General features: G+C 39.1%; 1 protein-coding gene across 1 annotated transcript in view; it reads right to left on the bottom strand.

The window, feature by feature from the left end:
- The window catches only part of LOC139963486 (metal-response element-binding transcription factor 2-like), a 38,064-nt gene extending 15,109 nt beyond the window's left edge, over window positions 1-22,955 (bottom strand). The window contains exons 1-9 of the mRNA XM_071964298.1: window positions 22,697-22,955; window positions 18,266-19,382; window positions 17,715-17,796; window positions 13,809-13,904; window positions 11,115-11,218; window positions 9,278-9,349; window positions 2,854-2,930; window positions 2,466-2,518; window positions 2,208-2,250 (exon numbers count right to left, since the gene is read on the bottom strand). Coding sequence (XP_071820399.1) covers window positions 2,208-2,250; window positions 2,466-2,518; window positions 2,854-2,930; window positions 9,278-9,349; window positions 11,115-11,218; window positions 13,809-13,904; window positions 17,715-17,796; window positions 18,266-19,354 — 1,616 coding nt within the window. The 5' untranslated portion in view covers window positions 19,355-19,382; window positions 22,697-22,955. The remainder of the gene's footprint in view (window positions 1-2,207; window positions 2,251-2,465; window positions 2,519-2,853; window positions 2,931-9,277; window positions 9,350-11,114; window positions 11,219-13,808; window positions 13,905-17,714; window positions 17,797-18,265; window positions 19,383-22,696) is intronic.
- Window positions 22,956-27,306: the final 4,351 nt, after the last annotated feature.

Here is a 27,306-nt window from a genome sequence, read left to right as displayed (position 1 = left end):
TGGTGAGAGATAAATCAAAGAGATGGTGAGAGATTGATCTGCGGAGAATCAAAGAGATGGTGAGAGATTAATCAAAGAGATGGTGAGAGATTGATCTTCAGAGAATCAAAGAGATGGTGAGAGATTAATCAAAGAGATGGTGAGAGATTGATCTTCGGAGAATCAAAGAGATGGTGAGAGATTAATCAAAGAGATGGTGAGAGATTGATCTTCAGAGAATCAAAGAGATGGTGAGAGACTGATCTTTGGAGAATCAAAGAGATGGTGAGAGATTAATCAAAGAGATGGTGAGAGATAAATAAAAAGAGATGGTGAGAGATTGATCTTCAGAGAATCAAAGAGATGGTGAGAGATAAATCAAAGAGATGGTGAGAGATTGATCTTCAGAAAATCAAAGAGATGGTGAGAGACTGATCTTTGGAGAATCAAAGAGATGGTGAGAGATTAATCAAAGAGATGGTGAGAGATTGATCTTCAGAGAATCAAAGAGATGGTGAGAGATTAATCAAAGAGATGGTGAGAGATTAATCAAAGAGATGGTGAGAGATTGATCTTCGGAGAATCAAAGAGATGGTGAGAGATTAATAAAAAGAGATGGTGAGAGATTAATCAAAGAGATGGTGAGAGATTGATCTTCAGAGGATGATGAGCTTCATTGAAGAAATACACTTTCATCATTAGCAGTTGTCATCGATCATCATTCAAGACACATTTCAGTACCATTATTATGTTGAATAAAATTAAAAGAAGAAAAGAAAAGTATGCTCTGACTTAAGACTAATAGGATATAACCTCCACATACTGACAGTACTTGTCTGACTAATAGGATATAACCTCCACATACTGACAGTACTTGTCTGACTAATAGGATATAACCTCCACATACTGACAGTACTTGTCAGACTAATAGGATATAACCTCCACATACTGACAGTACTTGTCTGACTAATAGGATATAACCTCCACATACTGACAGTACTTGTCAGACTAATAGGATATAACCTCCACATACTGACAGTACTTGTCAGACTAATAGGATATAACCTCCACATACTGACAGTACTTGTCAGACTAATAGGATATAACCTCCACATACTGACAGTACTTGTCAGACTAATAGGATATAACCTCCACATACTGACAGTACTTGTCAGACTAATAGGATATAACCTCCACATACTGACAGTACTTGTCAGACTAATAGGATATAACCTCCACATACTGACAGTACTTGTCAGACTAATAGGATATAACCTCCACATACTGACAGTACTTGTCTGACTAATAGGATATAACCTCCACATACTGACAGTACTTGTCAGACTAATAGGATATAACCTCCACATACTGACAGTACTTGTCAGACTAATAGGATATAACCTCCACATACTGACAGTACTTGTCAGACTTATAGGATATAACCTCCACATACTGACAGTACTTGTCAGACTAATAGGATATAACCTCCACATACTGACAGTACTTGTCAGACTAATAGGATATAACCTCCACATACTGACAGTACTTGTCAGACTAATAGGATATAACCTCCACATACTGACAGTACTTGTCAGACTTATAGGATATAACCTCCACATACTGACAGTACTTGTCTGCATTTCAAGTCATAAAGAAGGAATACTGTCAATTAAGGTTACATGGAAGTTATAATCTAATAAATCCTCAGCAACAATTTTCATTTCAATCATGTTCAAGTTAACCAATTGATTACTTGATCTCATTAGTTAAGTTGCACAACTATACTGCTTCTGAGCATTACTACTGAGGTCTTCAGTATGGCCAGTATAGATCTAATAAATTGGCTCAGTTACATTATATCCCTACTCCTACTTACTGGTGCCAGGGAGCAAAACTCAGTTCTCAGATGTGTTACATGGATTAGAGGCTCCCCAAATAGGTTAGATGAAATCATCAGATAAATACATATCACTGGCAAAGGAATGCCAGTGACCACTGAATAACAAGGATTTCCTTCCATCCCTTGTTAAAAGACCCAGACACATCTACTACATTACATTCTGAACATATCAACAGTATTCAAATCTGGGCTATTGGACACACCGAGGAGAGATTCTGACTAGTAAAGTAGAAATAAATTGGGTCTTGAAGTCCTTTTGCCAAGACAGAAAGATGTTACACCTGGTGCTTCAGGAGAGGCTACTTAGCAATAACCAAACATAGCTCACCTATCACCGTACAGCATAGGCATCGACAGGCACTGAATGCACGCTATAATGAAAAACAAATAAACACAAAAATCAATTCAAAATGTTTTTCAAGAATGTACGGTATATTTTTTTTTTCGGAGTTTGATAGCAATAGAACATGAAAGTCTACATTTTATGTACCCATACCAATAACACATCATGAAATTATAATTCAACAGTCACTTTAACCAAATTACCACACTTTAAAACTGAAAAGGGATTCAAACTTTAAAATACCTTCATGAAACCACTGCATACATCGACAACACTGCAACATTTTAAGGTACCATCTGTAATAGAAATGAACACAGGGCTCTCTATTCTAATTCATTCACATTATTGTCGATAAGTTTAGGGGATGTAGCAGGTGTGGGTAGGTCATAGTGGGTCAATGGTGGCGTTGACTGGAAATATCTGCACAAGTAATACTGGGACAGGTATACAAGTTCCTTGTACTGGAGTATACAATTTTAGGTAAAAAGTTATATCTCACTAAAACCACATAGAGTGATGGTTACGAGCCAAATAATATAAGCCAGGCACACAATTAAATCATTAGGGGGGTGGGTGGGGTGGGGGGGAGTAAGAAGGTGATTTAAGGAACACACTATTCATGCATACTTACTCTCCTGGTCCACCACAATAACAATAACACTTCTGTAAATTGGTTCTGTGATGTTTATCCCATTTTAGATCCTCAATCTGATGGGGGAAAGAGTAAGAAGACTACAACTTTATTTAATTTTACTTACAAAAAGACGTTTTTAACATAAAAAAATCCATGTTCAGTCACTAAAATATGACATATGTTAACCCTAAACTGATCAAAGAGATGAGTTACTAATAATCAACATTAAATCAGCTGAACATTGTCATCTTATCATGAACCACATGCAATTAGCAACATGGAGAACATGAACAAAGTTATCAGCATCAATTCTATTTGAAAAGAAATCCAATGACTAAAGATAATATATGAACAACACTATTCTGACTATTAAGAATGACTTAAATATCCCAAGTGATTGATTAAGATTAACTCAAAAGGAAACTGTACAGCCACAGATGTGAGGAGACAGGTAAGTGGGAAGTAAGGGAGATAACAGTGCCAAATGTATCAGAGCAGGGTGACATCAAATAGGAGTATGTGAGGAGAGAGGTAAGTGGGAAATAAGGAAGATAACAGCGCCAAATGTAACAGAGCAAGGTGACATCAAATAGGAGTGTGTGAGAAGACAGGTAAGTGGGAAGTAAGGGAGATAACAGCGCCAAATGTAACAGAGCAAGGTGACATCAAATAGGAGTGTGTGAGGAGACAGGTAAGTGGGAAGTAAGGGAGATAACAGCGCCAAATGTAGCAGAGCAGGGTGACATCAAATAGGAGTGTGTGAGGAGACAGGTAAGTGGGAAGTAAGGGAGATAACAGCGCCAAATGTAGCAGAGCAGGGTGACATCAAATAGGAGTGTGTGAGGAGACAGGTAAGTGGGAAGTAAGGGAGATAACAGCGCCAAATGTAGCAGAGCAGGGTGACATCAAATAGGAGTGTGTGAGGAGACAGGTAAGTGGGAAGTAAGGGAGATAACAGTGCCAAATGTAGCAGAGCAGGGTGACATCAAATAGGAGTGTGTGAGGAGACAGGTAAGTGGGAAGTAAGGGAGATAACAGCGCCAAATGTAGCAGAGCAGGGTGACATCAAATAGGAGTGTGTGAGGAGACAGGTAAGTGGGAAGTAAGGGAGATAACAGCGCCAAATGTAGCAGAGCAGGGTGACATCAAATAGGAGTGTGTGAGGAGACAGGTAAGTGGGAAGTAAGGGAGATAACAGCGCCAAATGTAGCAGAGCAGGGTGACATCAAATAGGAGTGTGTGAGGAGACAGGTAAGTGGGAAGTAAGGGAGATAACAGCGCCAAATGTAGCAGAGCAGGGTGACATCAAATAGGAGTGTGTGAGGAGACAGGTAAGTGGGAAGTAAGGGAGATAACAGCGCCAAATGTAGCAGAGCAGGGTGACATCAAATAGGAGTGTGTGAGGAGACAGGTAAGTGGGAAGTAAGGGAGATAACAGCGCCAAATGTAGCAGAGCAGGGTGACATCAAATAGGAGTGTGAGGAGACAGGTAAGTGGGAAGTAAGGGAGATAACAGCGCCAAATGTAGCAGAGCAGGGTGACATCAAATAGGAGTGTGTGAGGAGACAGGTAAGTGGGAAGTAAGGGAGATAACAGCGCCAAATGTAGCAGAGCAGGGTGACATCAAATAGGAGTGTGTGAGGAGACAGGTAAGTGGGAAGTAAGGGAGATAACAGCGCCAAATGTAGCAGAGCAGGGTGACATCAAATAGGAGTGTGTGAGGAGACAGGTAAGTGGGAAGTAAGGGAGATAACAGCGCCAAATGTAACAGAGCAAGGTGACATCAAATAGGAGTGTGTGAGGAGACAGGTAAGTGGGAAGTAAGGGAGATAACAGCGCCAAATGTAGCAGAGCAGGGTGACATCAAATAGGAGTGTGTGAGGAGACAGGTAAGTGGGAAGTAAGGGAGATAACAGCGCCAAATGTAGCAGAGCAGGGTGACATCAAATAGGAGTGTGTGAGGAGACAGGTAAGTGGGAAGTAAGGGAGATAACAGCGCCAAATGTAGCAGAGCAGGGTGACATCAAATAGGAGTGTGTGAGGAGACAGGTAAGTGGGAAGTAAGGGAGATAACAGCGCCAAATGTAGCAGAGCAGGGTGACATCAAATAGGAGTGTGTGAGGAGACAGGTAAGTGGGAAGTAAGGGAGATAACAGCGCCAAATGTAGCAGAGCAGGGTGACATCAAATAGGAGTGTGTGAGGAGACAGGTAAGTGGGAAGTAAGGGAGATAACAGCGCCAAATGTAACAGAGCAAGGTGACATCAAATAGGAGTGTGTGAGGAGACAGGTAAGTGGGAAGTAAGGGAGATAACAGCGCCAAATGTAGCAGAGCAGGGTGACATCAAATAGGAGTGTGTGAGGAGACAGGTAAGTGGGAAGTAAGGGAGATAACAGCGCCAAATGTAGCAGAGCAGGGTGACATCAAATAGGAGTGTGTGAGGAGACAGGTAAGTGGGAAGTAAGGGAGATAACAGCGCCAAATGTAGCAGAGCAGGGTGACATCAAATAGGAGTGTGTGAGGAGACAGGTAAGTGGGAAGTAAGGGAGATAACAGCGCCAAATGTAGCAGAGCAGGGTGACATCAAATAGGAGTGTGTGAGGAGACAGGTAAGTGGGAAGTAAGGGAGATAACAGCGCCAAATGTAGCAGAGCAGGGTGACATCAAATAGGAGTGTGTGAGGAGACAGGTAAGTGGGAAGTAAGGGAGATAACAGCGCCAAATGTAGCAGAGCAGGGTGACATCAAATAGGAGTGTGTGAGGAGACAGGTAAGTGGGAAGTAAGGGAGATAACAGCGCCAAATGTAGCAGAGCAGGGTGACATCAAATAGGAGTGTGTGAGGAGACAGGTAAGTGGGAAGTAAGGGAGATAACAGCGCCAAATGTAGCAGAGCAGGGTGACATCAAATAGGAGTGTGTGAGGAGACAGGTAAGTGGGAAGTAAGGGAGATAACAGCGCCAAATGTAGCAGAGCAGGGTGACATCAAATAGGAGTGTGTGAGGAGACAGGTAAGTGGGAAGTAAGGGAGATAACAGCGCCAAATGTAGCAGAGCAGGGTGACATCAAATAGGAGTGTGTGAGGAGACAGGTAAGTGGGAAGTAAGGGAGATAACAGTGCAAATGTAGCAGAGCAGGGTGACATCAAATAGGAGTATGTGAGGAGACAGGTAAGTGGGGAGTAAGGGAGATAACAGCGCCAAATGTAGCAGAGCAGGGTGACATCAAATAGGAGTATGTGAGGAGACAGGTAAGTGGGGAGTAAGGGAGATAACAGCGCCAAATGTAGCAGAGCAGGGTGACATCAAATAGGAGTATGTGAGGAGACAGGTAAGTGGGGAGTAAGGGAGATAACAGCGCCAAATGTAGCAGAGCAGGGTGACATCAAATAGGAGTATGTGAGGAGACAGGTAAGTGGGGAGTAAGGGAGATAACAGCGCCAAATGTAGCAGAGCAGGGTGACATCAAATAGGAGTATGTGAGGAGACAGGTAAGTTAGAAATAAGGAAGATAACAGCGCCAAATGTAGCAGAGCAGGGTGACATCAAATAGGAGTATGTGAGGAGACAGGTAAGTTAGATATAAGGAAGATAACAGCGCCAAATGTAGCAGAGCAGGGTGACATCAAATAGGAGTATGTGAGGAGACAGGTAAGTGGGAAGTAAGGGAGATAACAGCGCCAAATGTAGCAGAGCAGGGTGACATCAAATAGGAGTATGTGAGGAGACAGGTAAGTGGGAAGTAAGGGAGATAACAGCGCCAAATGTAGCAGAGCAGGGTGACATCAAATAGGAGTATGTGAGGAGACAGGTAAGTGGGAAGTAAGGGAGATAACAGCGCCAAATGTAGCAGAGCAGGGTGACATCAAATAGGAGTGTGTGAGGAGACAGGTTAGTGGGGAGTAAGGGAGATAACAGCGCCAAATGTAGCAGAGCAGGGTGACATCAAATAGGAGTGTGTGAGGAGACAGGTTAGTGGGGAGTAAGGGAGATAACAGCGCCAAATGTAACAGAGCAGGGTGACATCAAATAGGAGTGTGTGAGGAGACAGGTTAGTGGGGAGTAAGGGAGATAACAGCGCCAAATGTAACAGAGCAGGGTGACATCAAATAGGAGTGTGTGAGGAGACAGGTTAGTGGGGAGTAAGGGAGATAACAGCGCCAAATGTAACAGAGCAGGGTGACATCAAATAGGAGTGTGTGAGAAGACAGGTAAGTGGGGAGTAAGGGAGATAACAGCGCCAAATGTAACAGAGCAGGGTGACATCAAATAGGAGTGTGTGAGGATACAGGTAAGTGGGGAGTAAGGGAGATAACAGCGCCAAATGTAACAGAGCAGGGTGACATCAAATAGGAGAGTGTGAGGAGACAGGTAAGTGGGGAGTAAGGGAGATAACAGCGCCAAATGTAGCAGAGCAGGGTGACATCAAATAGGAGAGTGTGAGGAGACAGGTAAGTGAGAAGTTAGGGAGATAACAGCGCCAAATGTAACAGAGCAGGGTGACATCAAATAGGAGTGTGTGAGGATACAGGTTAGTGGGGAGTAAGGGAGATAACAGCGCCAAATGTAACAGAGCAGGGTGACATCAAATAGGAGTGTGTGAGGATACAGGTAAGTGGGGAGTAAGGGAGATAACAGCGCCAAATGTAACAGAGCAGGGTGACATCAAATAGGAGAGTGTGAGGATACAGGTAAGTGGGAAGTAAGGGAGATAACAGCGCCAAATGTAACAGAGCAGGGTGACATCAAATAGGAGAGTGTGAGGATACAGGTAAGTGGGGAGTAAGGGAGATAAGAGCGCCAAATGTAGCAGAGCAGGGTGACATCAAATAGGAGAGTGTGAGGAGACAGGTAAGTGGGGAGTAAGGGAGATAAGAGCGCCAAATGTAACAGAGCAGGGTGACATCAAATAGGAGTGTGTGAGGAGACAGGTAAGTGGGAAGTAAGGGAGATAACAGCGCCAAATGTAACAGAGCAGGGTGACATCAAATAGGAGTATGTGAGGAGACCGGTAAGTGGGAAGTAAGGGAGATAACAGCGCCAAATGTAACAGAGCAAGGTGACATCAAATAGGAGTGTGTGAGGAGACAGGTTAGTGGGGAGTAAGGGAGATAACAGAGCCAAATGTAACAGAGCAGGGTGACATCAAATAGGAGTGTGTGAGGAGAGAGGTAAGTGGGGAGTAAGGGAGATAACAGTGCCAAATGTACCAGAGCAGGGTGACATCAAATAGGAGTGTGTGAGGAGACAGGTAAGTGGGAAGTAAGGGAGATAACAGTGCCAAATGTACCAGAGCAGGGTGACATCAAATAGGAGTGTGTGAGGAGACAGGTAAGTGGGAAGTAAGGGAGATAACAGCGCCAAATGTACCAGAGCAGGGTGACATCAAATAGGAGTGTGTGAGAAGACAGGTAAGTGGGAAATAAGGAAGATAACAGCGCCAAATGTACCAGAGCAGGGTGACATCAAATAGGAGTGTGTGAGGAGACAGGTAAGTGGGAAGTAAGGGAGATAACAGTGCCAAATGTAGCAGAGCAGGGTGCACACCAAATAGGAGTATGTGATAAGACAGGTAAGTGGGAAGTAAGGGAGATAACAGCGCCAAATGTAGCAGAGCAGGGTGACATCAAATAGGAGTGTGTGATAAGACAGGTAAGTGGGAAGTAAGGGAGATAACAGTGCCAAATGTATCAGAGCAGGGTGCACACCAAATAGGAGTATGTGATAAGACAGGTAAGTGGGAAGTAAGGGAGATAACAGTGCCAAATGTAACAGAGCAGGGTGACATCAAATAGGAATATGTGAGGAGACAGGTAAGTGGGGAGTAAGGGAGATAACAGTGCCAAATGTAACAGAGCAGGGTGACATCAAATAGGAATATGTGAGGAGACAGGTAAGTGGGGAGTAAGGGAGATAACAGTGCCAAATGTACCAGAGCAGGGTGACATCAAATAGGAGTATGTGAGGAGACAGGTAAGTGGGAAGTAAGGGAGATAACAGTGCCAAATGTACCAGAGCAGGGTGCACACCAAATAGGAGTATGTGATAAGACAGGTAAGTGGGAAGTAAGGGAGATAACAGCGCCAAATGTAGCAGAGCAGGGTGACATCAAATAGGAGTGTGTGATAAGACAGGTAAGTGGGAAGTAAGGGAGATAACAGTGCCAAATGTACCAGAGCAGGGTGCACACCAAATAGGAGTATGTGATAAGACAGGTAAGTGGGAAGTAAGGGAGATAACAGTGCCAAATGTACCAGAGCAGGGTGCACACCAAATAGGAGTATGTGATAAGACAGGTAAGTGGGAAGTAAGGGAGATAACAGTGCCAAATGTATCAGAGCAGTGAGCACATCAGATAGGAGTGTGTGAGGAGACAGGTAAGTTATGAAGTAATATTAAAAGACCAGTTCTTCAATTTCCTTACCTTGTAAGGTAAGCTCCTTTTCACTTGTTGAAACATCCTGGCAGCTTGTCCTTTATTTGAAGCACCACCAATCTTCAACAGGTGTAAATTTTTGAAATAGAAATAAATTGATATTAAATGAAATAAAGTGATATTAAATGAAAAAAACATTTTTTTTATTGACATGTACCTTACAATAATAAGTAAAGCTGTTGAGTTAGGATATAATCTGAAATTGTAACTGAATTGTGACCTTTACTTGACCTAATTTGATTTTTTATTTTCTGATCATCTGAACCTCAGGCAATGACATGTAATGTTCTTTTACTCTAGCTATCTGTATTTGGTCAGCAGTTTATTACTCAAAACCAGAAAGCCAGTTGGCTTTGTGATTCCTTGCCATACAATTTGCTCAAAAGTGAGTTAAATTTGTCTAAGAATGAAGTGAGAACCAGAAAAGACCAGAGATTTCCAGGTCTTATTGTGGGCATCAGCCATTTCATTCACTGGAAAGGATTTTACAGTTTAGAATATTTATTCCAAATGTTTCAATATGCAGAAAGAACAGTCTTCCTATGTGAAATATAGACACGTAGATGTAATGAATAAAATGGCATATTTTGAAATCAAGTTTTGAGCTAGAAAATCAGCTCTGCCACTTTGCAACCATCCCTTTAATCATTGTTATTAATGAATGAGAGGTCTACATGACATTGTTTATACACTGTGAAATATTTGCACAACTTACTGCCAAAGCAAAGGTCATCTAGTGTAAATCATGTAGATTAAATGAATAATTTTGAGACCATTTGAGATAACGTGTTGACCTCTTGAGTCAATTGTTTCACCCTCCCTATTTGAGATAACCTGTTGTACCCTTGAAGCTCCGAGGGTGAAAAACTAATAAGGGCCAGTGTGAGTGTGCTAAAGCAAGACTATCAACACTTTGAATCAGATTTTATTTCCTGGATGACTTATGTTATTATAGAGCCCCTTCACAAAACTCAACTGAACTGAATTTGACCAAACTATGTTCACCAAATGGAAAACATAGCATTGGAGGATACACAGGTTAATTGTAGCTTTAAGTTTGGAGTTATCATGTTTAATTGGTTTTCAGAGTTTGACACCTGTTTACCTAATGTACCCTTTCACCTTTACCTATTTCAGTAGGATTCTTGCACTCACCAAGCTACATCTACATACTAAGTATGAAGTTCAAGAATGACGTACAGTACCTCTTAAGTTATCATATTTACAAGATTTTCAGATTTTGATTTAAACATTGATTGCAAATGACATTTGACCTTCACTAATTTCAATAGGTTCTCTACTCAATAGATGACATCAAGTGCAGAAAATTCATAAAAGCTTCTCTTCTTAAGATATAATGTATACAATGTTTCCAGTTTGACCTCTGGTGACATAGTATGACAGTTGATCCCAGAAATCACTATGTTGCATGTACATGTTAAGTTTGAAGTTAATCCAACTTTGTAATATTGAGTTATCATGTTTACAAGGTTTCAGTTTGACCTATGGTGACCTAGTATGCCCTTTGATCCCAAACACAAAAGCAGCCGAAAACTCAATACAGTGCATCTACATTCAAATTTGAAGTCAATGCAACTTTAGAATATTGAGTTATCATGTTTACAAGCCAAAGCATCACATACACATAACCCACACACAAAATATGTGTTCTTGACAGTGCCTAAATTATGTGAATGCTTTAAGGCTCCTCATATCTCATTAACCACTCCCCTCATCCCCACCCCCACCCACCCTCTTCTCCTCAAAATGGACATTTTGTTTTAGTACATTATTTTTAAGATTCAAAACTGGGAATGATCGGTACCTTGACTGCATTTGCAAAAATGCATTTCCTGCAGAGCCATTGAACTTCTTCTGACTTTAGGAAACAGCTCTTGATAAATGGCTGGTGACAGAGTTGATGAAAGCCTGTTGTTGTAGGAAACAGAAAGTATTTATATGTCTGAAACAGAGTGTGTAAAGCTGCTTATGATATATTCATGAACACATGGGGAGTTGAAGGCAACCTAGATAGCATTTGTGGCAATAGTGACATGAAAGACTGTGAATGGCTTGAAATGCGTTAAGAATAGTTACTCAAAATATCCATCTCATAAAGTATCTCAGACAAACCATCCATCTTCAATCTTTACCAAAGTGTAAATTTTAATTATTATATTATTCCGTTTGTGAACAAATAGAAATGTTACGAACTTGAAGTTAAACATCCTTATTCGTTATCTATTTAACTCCATTCAAAATCAATTAGAAAATGTAAGCTTAGGCCAATCAAACTGAAATGCAAATGGTACCATTGTAACTTGTTTATAATTAATGTAGAATGTTAGCAAATTGATGTAAAGAAATCATAACAACTAGAAACTACTCCAATATTGTTTTTTCACATGAAAAATTTTGCATTTACTTGTGCATAATTGATTTGAGCAAATTCTAGACCATATTCCGAGACCTGTTTACAATGTAGCAACCTACTGTAGTGTTAGGCCTAATGCGACGGCCATGGATTCGAGGCATATCAGCATTTCTGCCAAAATTTAATTATTTTTGAGTGCATTGCGGCAAACATCGAAAGGTTGAAAAATGGAGATAAGAAGGTCGACGGCAAAAAGGAGGTGATGGGTAGGGAAGTATGGCCCTTTGCTAATTTTGAGAAAAAGAAACATCAAATTACAAATAAGTGCATCACATACTGCACTACGGAGCATTTCATGCCTCAACATAACCTATACTCAGCTAATCAATATAGGCATTATTCAGCACATTCGTTAATTCGCTAAATTGGTATTGTTACCATACCTACTGTGCCGAGAAACATTGAAGTACCTAACCACGAGGGAAGCAAAATCGGCGACCCTGGCAGCCTAGTTTGATGAAATTACATTGTGAAAGACGTATAGAGGGTGTCTTTATGTTAATGTTACATAGTAAAAGAACAAACCTAGAACATCAGTTGATAATTTCACCTTCCATATATGTTTTTGAATAATGATATTTTCACCTTCCCAGGGATTCCAGTAGGGATTGCCCCTTGGGCCTTAAAGTTGTGGGGACTTGGACATCCCAAAGACTTTCTAAGCGGAGCGCCAGCCTGGTGGTGTGTAGCGTTGCAAGAATGTTTTGGCAAAATATCCCTCCCAGATCACCGGAAATGGAACTTCCCAGGCCTTGTATGTTGCATCTGAATTTTATTCTTATCTGAACGTTATTTTGAGATATTATGTTTTAGAAATTTACACTTCCCAAAAAATACTATAAAAAATACAATAAGAAAATGAGAAACAACACCATAAGATTAAAACACACATAACTGGATAATGGTCATGTGTTCGATTCTTTAACCTTAAATATCACTTTCACTAAAGGTGAAATATGCCTAAGTACCGCAGAAGTCTCATTCTGAATTGCCAGACCAGGAAATGAACTTTAGGAACTTTTCCGAGGACATCTAACTTTCGTATGTACAGTAGGTCCTAGTCCGAGAGGAAATTTCCGGAATTATCTCCGTTTTCGAGTCACTACCAAAGGCAGCCATAAGTTTTAATATTTGTCCCTACTCTTACGATAAAAAGCCGGATTTCCGGCTATTGCCAGAATTCTGACATCCCTAACCTTCCATATGGTTTTGAATAATCAGTATGACATACAGTGACTGGTATTCCACGTAATTTTTACCGATTCCGATTATGTTCCGATATTACAATCATCGGCAATATTCGGTTTGAACACTTACCATTTGCAATTTATAGGACCACATGTATATGACTCCAACATTATTGGAGTTGCTTACTTGACCCTAATTCCAACAAGTTACTATACACCCGTTACCACTGTGTTGTAGTTTTCCTAACACCAAAATAAATTAGTTATCTACTGCCCAAAATCTGTGTATGTAAAAGGCCTCTGAAGAAGACCCTGCCTAGGAACCAAATATCAGGCTCTCTTGCCATAAATTATTCATGACAAAAACAATTCCTACCACACTTATATCCACCTCCAACCCACACTTTCCACCATACATGCACTCAATTTGCCTAGATGCAGGTATACAACTTTTACCTTGTGAAAGTATTTATGCAGAGTACTGAGGGTTTTTTTATTGAAAAGTTATAGATTTCTTAGTGACATCTGTTATACATCAACACTTAAGACAAACATGACTATCTTTTTGTACTCATGTATTTGTGAGATGTTAGACTGAACCAGCTGGTTCAGTGATAACAGAATTTACTGACTCGTACCTTTACAAATAAGAGAAAAAACTTAATAATATGTCCTTCAATACAATGAAGTAGCAACGAGAAAAGTGAATTTGGCAGCACATACAGCATTGTGGATGGTATCTCATAGTGATAAATGCACAATGAGTGCTGCTTTATCATCATCTAAAATATCACAACTGGTTGACACAAACTGCCACAAGAAACATTATCTGGCAGTGTAGCATCCAATCCCAATAAGACTTTAACTTGTCAAAGTGTTAAGATAGTATGTCCCTTACCAGTTCCACACTTGTCACAGATGACTATTTCGTTAGGTGAATCAGAATTACCATCATTGCACACAGAGCACTTGATGTCTTCCATTTCTACTTGAGCTGAAAATGATGTCAAAGAAGAAAAAAGATAAGGGGAAACTATAGATCAAAACCAAATAAAACTTAGAACAGAATAACGATAAGTCATATCACTTGGTAATCTTTGTTTACCAAAAAAAATAAAGAAGTTACTACATGTAGCTGCTGAAAGTCCACAGATTGAAAACAAGTTTGTATTCTCATGGAAATGTTAAATAACTTTGTAGCAGACTGAAATGCAAGTGAAGTTACAGGTACATTAAATTATTATACATAAAGTGAATACAAGTGAGATACATGATAGAAGTACACACAACAACACATATATGAGATACATTACAGTATTATACATATAATAACACACATATGAGATACATTATAAGTATTATACATATAATGACACACATATGACCCTGGTGACCCCAAATGACCTTTTCCCTCCACCAAAAACAGTAGGCTTCTTTTACACAATGTGGTACTCCACACCAAATAGGATGTCTGCCCATGATTCCCTTCTTGAGATATCACATTTACGAGGTTTTCACAATTTGACGCCTGGTGACCCCAAATAACCTTTGACCTCCTACAAAAACAATAGACTTTTTGTACTCAATGTGGTACTTCTACACACTAAATATGAAGTCTGCCCATGCTTCCCATCTTGAGATACCGTGTTTACAAGGTTTTCACAATTTGACCCCTGGTGACCCCAAATGACCTCCACCAAAAACGATAGGCGTATTGTACTTAATGTTGTATTTTATATATCAAATATGAATTGGTCTGACCTTCCCATCTTGAGATATCGTGTTGCAAGGTATTCACAATTTGACCCCTGGTGACCCTAAATGACCTTTGACCTCCACCAAAAACAATAGGCTTCTTGTTCTCAATGTGGTCCTTCTAAACACTAAATATGACATTGGTATGACCTTCCCCTCTTGAGATATCGTGTTAACAAGCTGGGCGTCACAAACGCACTCACACACACACACACATACCAGGCCTCGACAAATATGGTCGCCAACTTGCCAATGGCGAGTAGAATTTTGCGACTGGCGAGCAAAAAATGGATCACGCTCGACATTTGGTCGAGTGGCTCATTCGCTCAATGCCTTTATACGATAGGCTAAATAATAACTTGTGAGCCAATCAACAAAGGCCTTTTGCCTAGAATGTTACACATCACAGTAGTATTATCAAGTGCACTGTTACAAGTAGGTCCTTAGGAACAGCTCTGTTTACCAGCTCAAAACTAATTTGATACTAATCGCTCAAACTAAATGAGGCAAAAATAGGTGTAACCAAACTGGAAAAAAAAAAAAAAAAGCGTAACGACAACTCAAACCTTGTGTGTACGATCTGTACAAATGAAAACAGTGTTGTCAGTAGGTTAACCACAATCGCGCGATAAGGCCTACCTGACATGTCAATAAGTCAAACATTGTATCCCAATTCACAAGTCAGTAATATGAGGCATTTGTCGACAAACTTTCAGTTCTGTAACCAAATTGTTGACCCTTATTATGGCCAGCAAGAAAAGACGTAACTTTGAATGTATCGGGTGTTGAAGAACTTGGGAGGACGGCTGATCATTTTAGTACTTTGCTGCTAAATGATCAGAACAACCCAGATGGCTTGAAGAAATTAAAAGAGAGTGGGCTCAACTCAAGTCTCAAGTCAGTGGCAAAAATATTCCATTTGGTCCCCTATCCAAGCTTGTAATCCAGGAAGGCTGCAACTAGTAATAGTGGTTCTGCCAGTGAGTTCTGCAGCTTGTGAAAGGCAATTCTCAACCATCAATAGAATCAAAACTTCCCACAGAACACTTCACTTGCCCCAGACTCTAATGGATTTAACGCAAATTTCTGAGAATGGCCCGTCCTTAACAGATTTCAACCCTACCACATCAATTGACAAGAGGTAATTTTCCAGTAAAGGGCGACGTCACACCGATGGATATCGATCCCCAAACACAACATCAAAACGCAAATCACCAACTTCATTCAACACCATCATTTAGTCATTTTCCCAAAGATAAGTAAGCAAGCAGTATTCGCGGGAACCTTAGCAGAAACAGAATTTTTTTTTTAAATAAGGAAAAAAAGCCCGCATATTTTCACAAAACGTTATTAAAGTATCGCAATGTCACTGCTGCCTGAGCTTTGTGGTTTCTTCCTTCATCAGCAACAGTAAATGTATATATATTCCTATAAAGTGTATTGCAGTGAACTTGAAGCAAGTCCAAATCGCATTTTTGTTGAAGGACTAATGTCAATGGCAGATAACAGTGTTAAATTGCTCACTATTTTTACATACATTATGTACTGTACGGAGATTTTTCAGGTGCGGTGACTTTTTACAAAGTGTAGTGATACGAACTGAACTTTCAAGGGAACAATCGTAAAATAATAATGATAATAAAATAATAATTTTGCCGAAACAACATTACATATCACGAAATGAACAACAGGAAGTTTTTGGATTCATTTTTAGTAAACCAAATTGATAATTCTTGAGACCTGACCAATGAAAGCTGTAAGTCCGACACTCAGTAATCGATGGATAATAATAATAATTGTTAGTGCCAAGTGTTATCTTCACTTGTTAACGATACTAACATATGTATACACTGATACAGTAGTCTGATGTCATGTCAAGTGAAGTTACAGATGGTCAGCCATGCCATTGATTATTTTTGTGGTCACTTTTACAAAGCAAGTCCTAAACAATGCTTACGTTTCATCGTTTTATATTTTCATGTTTTAAACACTTTTGACGAACCACAATTTAAATAGATCGTTTTTGCTCACAGTAACACTATACGGCGATATCCTAAGTTAGGCCAAACGTACTACCTAGGCTTATATCACACAAACAATTACCGAGAAAAAATGGCGAGTAAGTTTAATGTTTTGTCAAGTAGAATTTTAGACTCGGTGGCAAGTTGGCGAGTAGTTTTAAAAAAATTGTCGAGGCCTAATACATACACACATACGCCATCATGAATGCATATGTTATGATTATCATCGAAACCAATAACACATATGAGAGACATTATAGTATTATATATATAATGACACACATATGAGATACATTATAGTGCTATACATATAATGACACACATATATGCGATACATCATAGTATTATACATATCATGACACACATGGATACACTAGTATACATATGACACACATATGAGAGACATTATAGTATTATACATATAATGACACACATATTGAGATACATTGCAGTGTTACATATTATGACACACATATAAATACATTATAGCATTATACATATAATGACACACATATGAGAGATTTATAGTATTATACAAAAATGACACACATACGAGATACTTTATAGTACTATACATATAGTGACACACATATGAGAGACATTCGAGTATAAATATGACACACATATGAGATACATTATAGTATTAAACACATAATGACACACATATGAGATACATCATAGTATTATTCATATGGTATGTCACACATACAAGATACATTACAGTATTATATACATATAGTGACACACATATGAGAGACATTATAGTATTATACATATAGTGACACACATATGAGAGACATTATAGTATTATACATATAGTAACACACATATGAGAGACATTATAGTATTATACATATAATGACACACATACATATGAGATACAGTACATTACAGTCTTACATAAAGACACACAAATGAGGCACATTATAGTATAACCCATATCTCAAGAGATATTTGCTGGGTGCACATTTACCAATACATTTTGAAAGAATCCGTACTCAATAAAAACATACTCCATCTTGTTTTACCTTTTTGTATATCCTTAAAAAGAACCCAGTGCTCTGAATTGTCTTCAAAAGTAACAAGACACTGCTCCTTCTCATCCTCAACCTAAATGTAAATACAGAGATTCAGGATGAAAAATATTTAAAAAGATATACAGTATTTTTGCAAGTCCTTTCAAAGATATCTTTAACAGCACACACGATTTTCTTGAACATAATAATCATATCACCACCAGATCATGCATAAGTCCTTATCGGTGAGGGACTATTGTACCAAAGTTTCAGCGTTTATGGACACAGCCACACAGTCCCACCCAAATCAATGTTAATTTCGCTGCTGGGTTCTTCTGCATCAAGTCTGTACAAGTCTCCCTCCCCTACCAAACCCCACCCACCCTCTGTAATAAACGGGACATTTACTTGACCTTATGGCATTGCTTTGTTTTTGAAGCAAGAGTGTTATTAACAGTACTTATTCAGTTTCACACAGCTGAGCAAAAATAAATTGCTTCCATTGAATAAAATGTAAAACTCTTAATAACATGTTCTGCAGGTTTGACCTTTACTATATTTACCTTTTGAATTGTGCCAAGATAAACCAAACCATCTGTCCACCTGGCAAGAACATCATCACCATCTGCAAACAACTGCGTAATGGGAAGCCTATCCCCAGTTGTGATTGGTCTTCTTTCATGTATCATGCCATTTAACATCTGAATCTTACCAGGAGTAAGCAGCTTGCTGGATTCACTTGTGGTATCACCATTACTGATAATTCTTGTGATATTGCCATTAGAATCTACCCTTGTATCTGCTATGTTATTATCCAATTTTACTTCATTTGTGTCTTTACTAAAGTCTTTAAACACAAAACCGGCAGTATTTTCTACAGCTTTAACTGTATGAGAGTAGTTGATTTTATATTTTTCATTATCTATGCCCAAGATGGGACCCAGTGACCTTTTTGCTACAGACTTCTTTACCACACCACTGACCCTTCTTGGTCTTCCTCTTACACCTCTTGAACGAGTTGAGACCCTACCTCTCCAGACCCTTCTACCTGTGTAACTTCCTCTGACAAGTCCTTGTGTAACTGAAGCAGGTGTCCCAAATTTTCTCTTTCCTAGGCCAACAAGTTTGCTCTCAGTTTGTACAGGAGAGAAACTACCTATATCTGGAACATTGTTCCTCAACGGACTCTTTCTTTTTCCTATGACCAAAAGACTATTACTGTCTTGTGTCCTGCTTCTTGTGGTAGCACCCCTACCGCGGGCACGACCACGGCCCCGTCCTCTCCTTCTGTATGGTCGAACCACTCCACCCCTCCCTCTATTTTCATTCATTTGTGATGAACTATCATCAGGGGAACATGCAACATCTCTGTGGAGGTATCTGTTTCCAAGCATTGATTTTCCTTTCAAAGGACTCTCTCTTTCTTCGTTCACGAAGCTTGGTGACACTTTGGAGCTACGCCTCCCTCTACGGGGAGAGTTGTCATCTTCAAACTTTCTCTTTTTGTTGGATGAGTTTAAACCTCCTTCATAAGTCAAGGGAGGTGGTAGTTGAAGCATTGCACTTGCAGTCTCACTTGGCTCTTTCTTGACTGTTAACGAACCAGTCTCTTTCTCTAGGAAAGGTGGCCCTGGAGTAACACCACTGTCCATTCTCTTTAAGTCACACTGCTAGAAAGTGCTAAAATGATGGAAAGATTAACAGAATGTATTAAAGCAGCACATTGTGTTGGGAAATTCACATATGTATCTTGACACATAATTACTGAACACATGGACACAAGCTTTGACAGAGTACAGTTGGCACTAATGAACTAAGTATGAGGTAGTGCTGAGAGAAGTAATGGATTAATCGCCAGTAGTCGCGATTACACTTTGGAAGTTTGATTAATCACGCTCAAAACCTTATTATTGATTACTCAACAACAAACTAGCACTTAACATAAACTGTTTTTGAATAATAGCCTAACCTATCAAAAACCACACTAAAGCAGCTTGTCAGCAAATATCGCAAAAGTACATGTTCTCACAATGCTACACTAGCACTGTGCTGTGTTACATATCGGCAAGCACCTGCTCCGGTCAGATTCATGCGTTTGCTTGTCAATAATACCATTGTTCTGCAGTGCAACATTCAGTCCTAGCAATGTTTGATCTGTTGATCTGTTACGATTGCCAAAGTATTTGTCATTTCTTCAAATATGTTTACAATTACTTCATTACTGGCCTGGATCACATTGATCGGATGTCTGAAGAGTGTGTCCATTGCGATGTAGTTTAATTTCAAAGTGCTTGCCTTCACGCTAGGCTAGAGCCTAGCCTAGAACGTCCTTCTACAGAAAACTCTTGCATACTAATCATCACACTGCTACAAGGTGTTACCTGTACATCTATTAATTGTTTGCAACATTTGCTTTTATTATTGCTAGTAGTTGTACAGTACTTAGTAGCCTCATAGATTCATTTGAAAGCTTTTGATTTACTATGAACAATTTTAAGAAATGTTATACATTGAAGTTGTTCACAGTATAATTGTTTGGTAGATGTTTTAACATGATGTAGACACCTTACATTAAGACACGAAAGAACAAATAAATACAGTGCACCATGAAAAAGATTTGTTTTGACTGTTTTGAATGTAAAAATGACAGTGATGACGTAATAACTGTAACCGAGTAATCGCAGCAATCACAAGAAGAGCTTTGCGATTACTCGAGGACAAAAAGAGTCGACTTTCAGCACTAGTATGAGGTCCAGTAATATTAATCAAAATATATCAGAGATTCTAATATGCAAATTAGGATAAGGTTGTAACCTTGAACAATGTGAAAGGATCTTTTTACAAATCCATGCAGACTTTCACATTGATCTCACACACTGTACTGTACAGGTGTAAGGGGAGAAGGGTAGATCCTCTGGAGTGCACTGAGTTTTAGCCTACTGTAGGTTGAGTGTCTGGTCAAGCTTGCATACAATAGGGCAAAATTCAATCAACTCAGTGACAAGAGGCAATCATTTCACCTACAGCACTGGGAGACTCAATTTTTTAAATTTTAAAGTTATCCAATAATTAATGTTAAAGAAAAGAACCTGGCTCAAAATCAACATTTCCAAATGATTTACAAAATCAAGTCCTGAATAACCACAACATGTAAGTTCTCATTTTGGATGGCCCTATATTAATCAACAGTGAGACTGAGAGAAAAACATTTCCAAAATGCAATCCTCCATCAACACTAAATGTTCTTCAAAATATTCCTAACGTTACAAATCTCCCAATATGGCGAAAAACAGTTCAAGCTTCTCAATCACAATGACTGTCCATTCAGGCCTGTGAGTTTTTAAAGCTGGCTTAGAACTATGTATAAACCAAACTCCCATCCTGGTAGGCTTGAGGTAACCACAATTAATATTTACTAGAAACAATGTAACTGTTTTAAGATTTAAGGGCATCATCATTGGTTCCAAATTTAGCACACATGTATACTGTAAGTTAAAGGTATTCCAAGAAACTTCCCTGGATTATTATACAAAATGTACTAGTTTATACACTGGTAAATGCATACATATTCATACATGGAAGTTTATAAGCTGAAGCTAATACAGTACATGAATAAGTGCAGTAGGTGTTAAGACATGTGTAGCTGTTTTCATAATTTTTCATAAATGTCAAGGATTTCTAAAATATTGAATATTGATTGTCAAATAAGTTTTCTTACAATTCCTTCAATAGAAATGCCTGACGACACAAATGACTCCATTGAGAAGTCTAACCAAATGGATTGTGTATCAAATGCTGAACATTGAAGTCTAAGCCTACTATACAGTAGATGGACTCATAATTGATGCATTTAAGGATTTGATCAACAATGTCTATCAATGAAAAATCCAATGCACTCAACTGTATGCATTTTTCATGTGTGCAGTTCCTCAGAAATGTAATAATCTCAAAATATTTATTGTTCTATGCCTCCGCAACATACAATTGAGCAGAATTTGACCACAAAATGTTTGTCGTGTCAAGTTCTTTCATACCCCTAAATTGACACATTCGTTTAACTGTAGTGTAGGCCTAAGTATACATCCATTGACTCTGGATGCTGTTTGCTATGCTCTGATCCTCTAAGCTCAGGTCCCAGAGAGTAGTGGTATCATATTCATACTGATTTTGGTTTTTTAAGGAGTAAAGATTTCCAAATGCCCAAAAAATGTGCAAACCTGGGGGGAGGGTGTTAAAAGCTTTAAAAAAAAACACAACTTGATCAACATATACCTGAAATGGATTAAAACTCATGAAATATGTAACTCTGCTTGGCTGCAAAAAGTTTTGGTTGAAAAAGTGGTTACAATTGTTCTTATGATCACAGCAACTAAGTTACAGTGTCTATCAGTGCAGCTACATATTAAAGACAATACGCAAATTGCTAGGGAACACAGGAATTTACCATACACCACCATACATTGTGACTTGCCATTGCATAAGCCCTGGGTTCTCGAAAACTAACAAAACAAGAAAACAATCCTGAGAAATTAGCCAACAGTCAAGACACATAAGGTAATGAATGTGAGGTCTTTTCATTACTAAAATTAGGCCTAAGTGTAAGGATAATTTTGTAAAGCCTGGCAACTAATATTAATAACTGGGCTAGCCTAGGCCTACAAATTTGAAATCAAAGTAAAGCCTACTGTAAGCTAACTAGAGTTAACCTAGCCTAGGCTAGACCAGTTTGTGAATGGGGGATTGACTTCTTTAATAAGCTAAACATACCTGTATACAGCCTGTTCTGAACTTATGCCTCGGTTTAGTTAAGCTGCTTTACTATAGCCTGGCCTACTGATAGTGATAATACCGTACGACTGATCAGTTTTCATAACCACTGTATGTCTAGACTATGCCTAACTTTGGCCTAATACGAACCGTTAGGCTACAACAAACTCAACGTAGGCTAAGACCGAATTTACTGTACATCAAATTTGTTGGAAAAAATATCATACTCAGTCTTCCTATTGGTGGTTGTAACTCAGGCTTATTCTCAAACTTCCGTTTCGGTAACTTATGATATCAGCAAACCTTTGACAGGATTCGTACGAGGTGAAAGTTCTAAGAGTCGTTTACCAACGGCCTCATCGAATTCGTATTCCCTCCATTTTTCCTATCCTAATCATATATCTATGGGATTTCTAACTGTGTACCTTAGCTAGGCTACGCATGATATGTATAGCAGACAACTTTTGTTCAAATGCGTGCATGTGGATTACATATCGCTATATGATACTGCTTGTAATGGAATAGTATGGAGCGCCATTTTTATACTATGCGTAGTGCGCTTTTTAGGGGAAATACAAACCCAAATATCATTATATATCTATGATCCGGCTGGTCTCGGCATCGATTTTACGGTCGCTCTTGAGCTAATCTCGGTAGCAACCGGTGTTTGGCATATATGCATACTACGCCGGTTGTGATCCAGTCACCGCAAGCAAGATCAAGAGGGTCGATCAGCTAATGGGATTTCAAAACATTCCATCCATGGCTGGATTTCTTTATTTCCTTCGTACTTTGCACCGTGTCTTCTGGTATCAATGCTATTGCGGCCCTGGTTGGGCAGGAAATTCTAATAACTCGATTTTCATAAATCCAGTGAAATAAACTAGCCATTATTTTAAAACTTATATCTCTCATCTTTGGATTTCTAGCTATTACAATGGTTTTCCTCGCACCCAGAATGGGTACCACTAACTCTCACTTTTGTTGCTGTTGCACGTCCCAGTAATTGGGGTGACGGTGTTTTTCGGTATGTCCGTAACATGGTATAATGCTAACGGTGCAATAACTGGTCTAAATATGTGCTATACTCAAATCGCTGTGGTTAGTTTTAGGATCCACAATCTACCCTCCATTCATTGAGGATCCACTTCTATACACGGATAAATGTGAATCTAACTAATCTAATAGCCACAAACTTTTCAAATGCATCATTCGACGTTATATTCCCTCTTCTACGCCTACTGCGGTTTCTGACGTCATTAATAATCTTTGTTGTTGGTATTGTGGTTAGCTTCTCAACCTCTCCAACTGATCCTGGCTATTTTGATCCCGAATTGTTAAATCCATTAGTATTGTATCTTAAAGAGAATCACCATTTGTGGGAAAGAGGCAGGGAACGATGGCAACTATGTCGCTATCAGCTAAGACGGGTTTCAAACCAGTGACCTCAAGACAGCACATCTTAGTCACGTGTTATATCAACTGAGCTAATCACTCCTATTAAATGGCTGGTAGTCCTTTCCTGTCTAACCATTCTTATTTTCAACTTCCTATAGCCAAGCTTTATCTTATTATTCATTTATTTAGATACGTTATCAATATTCCTCAGTGTAGAATGGGCATGTCTCAAAATAATAAATAAATAAATAATAAGGCCAGTGGACTTCACACTTGGTGGGTATGTGCCTAAGAATTCTTGATTAAAGACGCCAACTGGTCAACGGTCAGAGGTCAAATGTTAAAGGGTAAATAACAAATAAACAGCATTTACTCCGTTATAACTATACCAAAATAACAATATGGCTCATTCCTCCGAACACACACTAAACAAATACAAAACTATTAACTATGTCTACAGTGTATTTAACTTATGTAAATTGCCAAAGATCACGTGATCAAAGGGCAAATTTGTGTGAAACAGCGTTTTGCAAACAACTTATTGACAATATGGCTGTTCTACTTCAAACTTGATGGGCATTTGCCTGGGCATGAGATGTTGCGCGCATAAAACAGCATATTGTGGCCATTACAGGCATGGTCGAATACTTCAAACACAAGTAGGACACCACAGACTACATAGCTTAAGTGCGGTCAAGGTCAAACTTTGCTAACTTGTGTGCGTACCAAAATGGCCAAATGTGTGGTTAACTGATTTCAAGTCAAAGATATTAACTTAGGTAGATAAAGCTGATTGCTTAACCAAATTGCTTAACCAAATTGCAATTTACGTGTAGTACAAGAGAAAATCGTGTCTTTTGGGCTCTTTGTAAATGCCAAAACGATAAAATAGCTGAAATTGTTGTACCCATGAGGAACTGCTGTAGTGACTGTATTGTTTGAATGAAAGTCACTTAGCCAATGCCTATATATACCCACATTTTGGGATGAAATCTGCTACTCCGTGAACTGCCTTCTTTAATCAGTGTGGTAATTAAGGTCAGCTGCAGTCCGTCTGTTTTGGGAGGAGTATTTAAACAATATTTGTTGTTTCTATTGTTTTGAATACCAAAATAAAAAACCTAGTGTAGTTTTGAGGCACCTTGCTAATTTACATGATTTCCCTCTTCATCTTCTTGCTATATATAGAGTCTGTCGCATGTGTTATGTGAATTCAAATCCCTCTGTACCGTTCCTACGCTTAGAACTTGCCGCTGCTCACTCTCCGCAAAATAGAGTCCTGTCACCTGATCATGTGTAGTATATATTTCTTCTTTCCCATATAGACTCGATGAAGGGGGGTTGAGGGTGGATCGACTTGATTTTCATGTGTATTATATTTCCTCTTTCCAATAGTAGATTCGATGAAGAGGGTGGATCGGATCGGATCGGATTAAGGGTGGATCGACTTGATTTTCATGTGTATTATATTTCCTCTTTCCAATAGGCTCGATGTATAAGGCGGGGGATTGAGGGTGAATCAAGTTGATTTTCGTGCCCATGCACAATATATATAGGGTCACTTTTCATTAAAAACAAAACCTACCTATTTCCTTTTCAAAGGGAATTGGGAAATCGCATTGTAATTGTTTGACGTCTACGAATAATAATAATAATAATAATACTTATATAGCGCCTCCCAGAAATCTCGAAGCGCTGTACAATAAATAATAAGTAAAAAGGAACATAAACAGTTAAACCAGGCTAAGAAGTAAATGACAGTTTAAACTTAGCTAAAAAGGTACGTCTTCAAATCTGTCTTAAAACGATTAGGATTAGGTGTTCTACGTATGTTGTGGTGAGTTGGAGGCGATGAGGTCTGTCAGATAGCTAGGGGCCAAACCGTGGATAGCTATGAAAGCAAGAAGGGCGACTTTGTAGTGAATGCGAAGATGAAGAGGCAACCAGTGCAGGTCACGCAGGATTAGAGGGATATGGTCGTGCTTCTTGGAGCAAGTAACCAGACGTGCGGCCGAATTCTGAATGAGCTGAATCTTAGAAAGTTCGGAAGATGGAATGGCATACAGAGCCTGTTGCAGTAGTCCAAACGAATGTTAAAGTAAGAAAAGATTAATCAGATAGCATTGAGAAACGTTTACAGCAGATGGGCTGTTGTTTAACACAATTCTCAAGACGTAATTCACGGTTGCATGGCACCCGTTAAAAACTGTTGAATAGGGTTTTCTTTAGATGGCTGTTAAAAAAAGTCTCAGCATAGGTGTCCTGGTTGCCGGTATTCTACCACACAAAACGACATATTTAACAGTATGACAACTCCGTGGTTCAATATCGAGTGACCTAATGAAAAATACGGTTTTGGCACATGGTCCTTGCTCAAGCAAAAATCACTTTCTACCAAAACTGGGTGTAAAAACATTTCTACAGAAGAAATTTTGCAAAGTAACAGTAAAGTTTCGAAATCACATGCTACCAGCTATCCCTATTTTCTAACATGTTCCTTTTGTTGACCTTTCTACTCATTAAAAAACATTTTAAAATAGAAGTGAAACCTTATAAGCCTGAACACACTAAATGGACGGCCAAACGTTCAAGAGCAGATGATTGTTTATATATGTATACTGTATACCTATACTAATATTTTATTACGATATATAGGGCTTACGTAAGTTTCATACGTACACCTTAACCTTGACATTTGTTAACTAAAACCTTTTTATGTAACCAGCATTTGCTTTAATGTGTCATTTGTAATAATATAAGTTTATTTTGAGTCTATAATATTTTTTGAAGCGTATGCCTGTCCACACTGGTCGCCCACTAGAATGATATTTATAGTTAAGATCGAGTATGGTTTAGCATATATACGTGTCAAACTATACCTGGCAATTCATTCTCAGTCATTGCAAATGCAATTGCGCCCCCAGCTGCTAACCATTTTGCCATGATCCCACGGAAACAATTTCACTTGACCGCTCTCGTGTGCAGTATGGCGCCAGTGGAAGGATTGATCGTTACCTTTTTATCTCTAATCAAGCCCTTAGCATGATCATCGACTATGCGTGTACTATCGACTATTCATTGATAAAACTGCATAATAGCTATCGGAAATCCAAAGACCACAGTATTCTTAAAGTAGCTTATCACAGCAGGTTTTTAGTTTACACCCTATTGAAACCCCGAAGGTTGCATGTGCGATCCTAAGCATGTTACTATCCAAAGCAGGGTTGTCAACTGCAAGCAAAGTATCCCTGAGTAAAGGTCATCGGAATTAACTCAAAGTTTTAACGATAAACCATTTGCTACGACGTTTCCATAATACTCCCCTCGGGAATTTTGTCACCAAACTATATTCACAGACATTCTGGAGTGTTAAATTAGAATAAAATTTCTCATATCGGGAGCTTTGACAGCCTTCAAAGTGCTATGTGAGTGGTTGTTA

The sequence above is a fragment of the Apostichopus japonicus genome, chromosome 22, assembly GCF_037975245.1.
Source record: "Apostichopus japonicus isolate 1M-3 chromosome 22, ASM3797524v1, whole genome shotgun sequence".
NCBI lineage: Eukaryota > Metazoa > Echinodermata > Holothuroidea > Aspidochirotida > Stichopodidae > Apostichopus > Apostichopus japonicus.
This window is presented reverse-complemented; position numbering and strand designations above follow the sequence as displayed.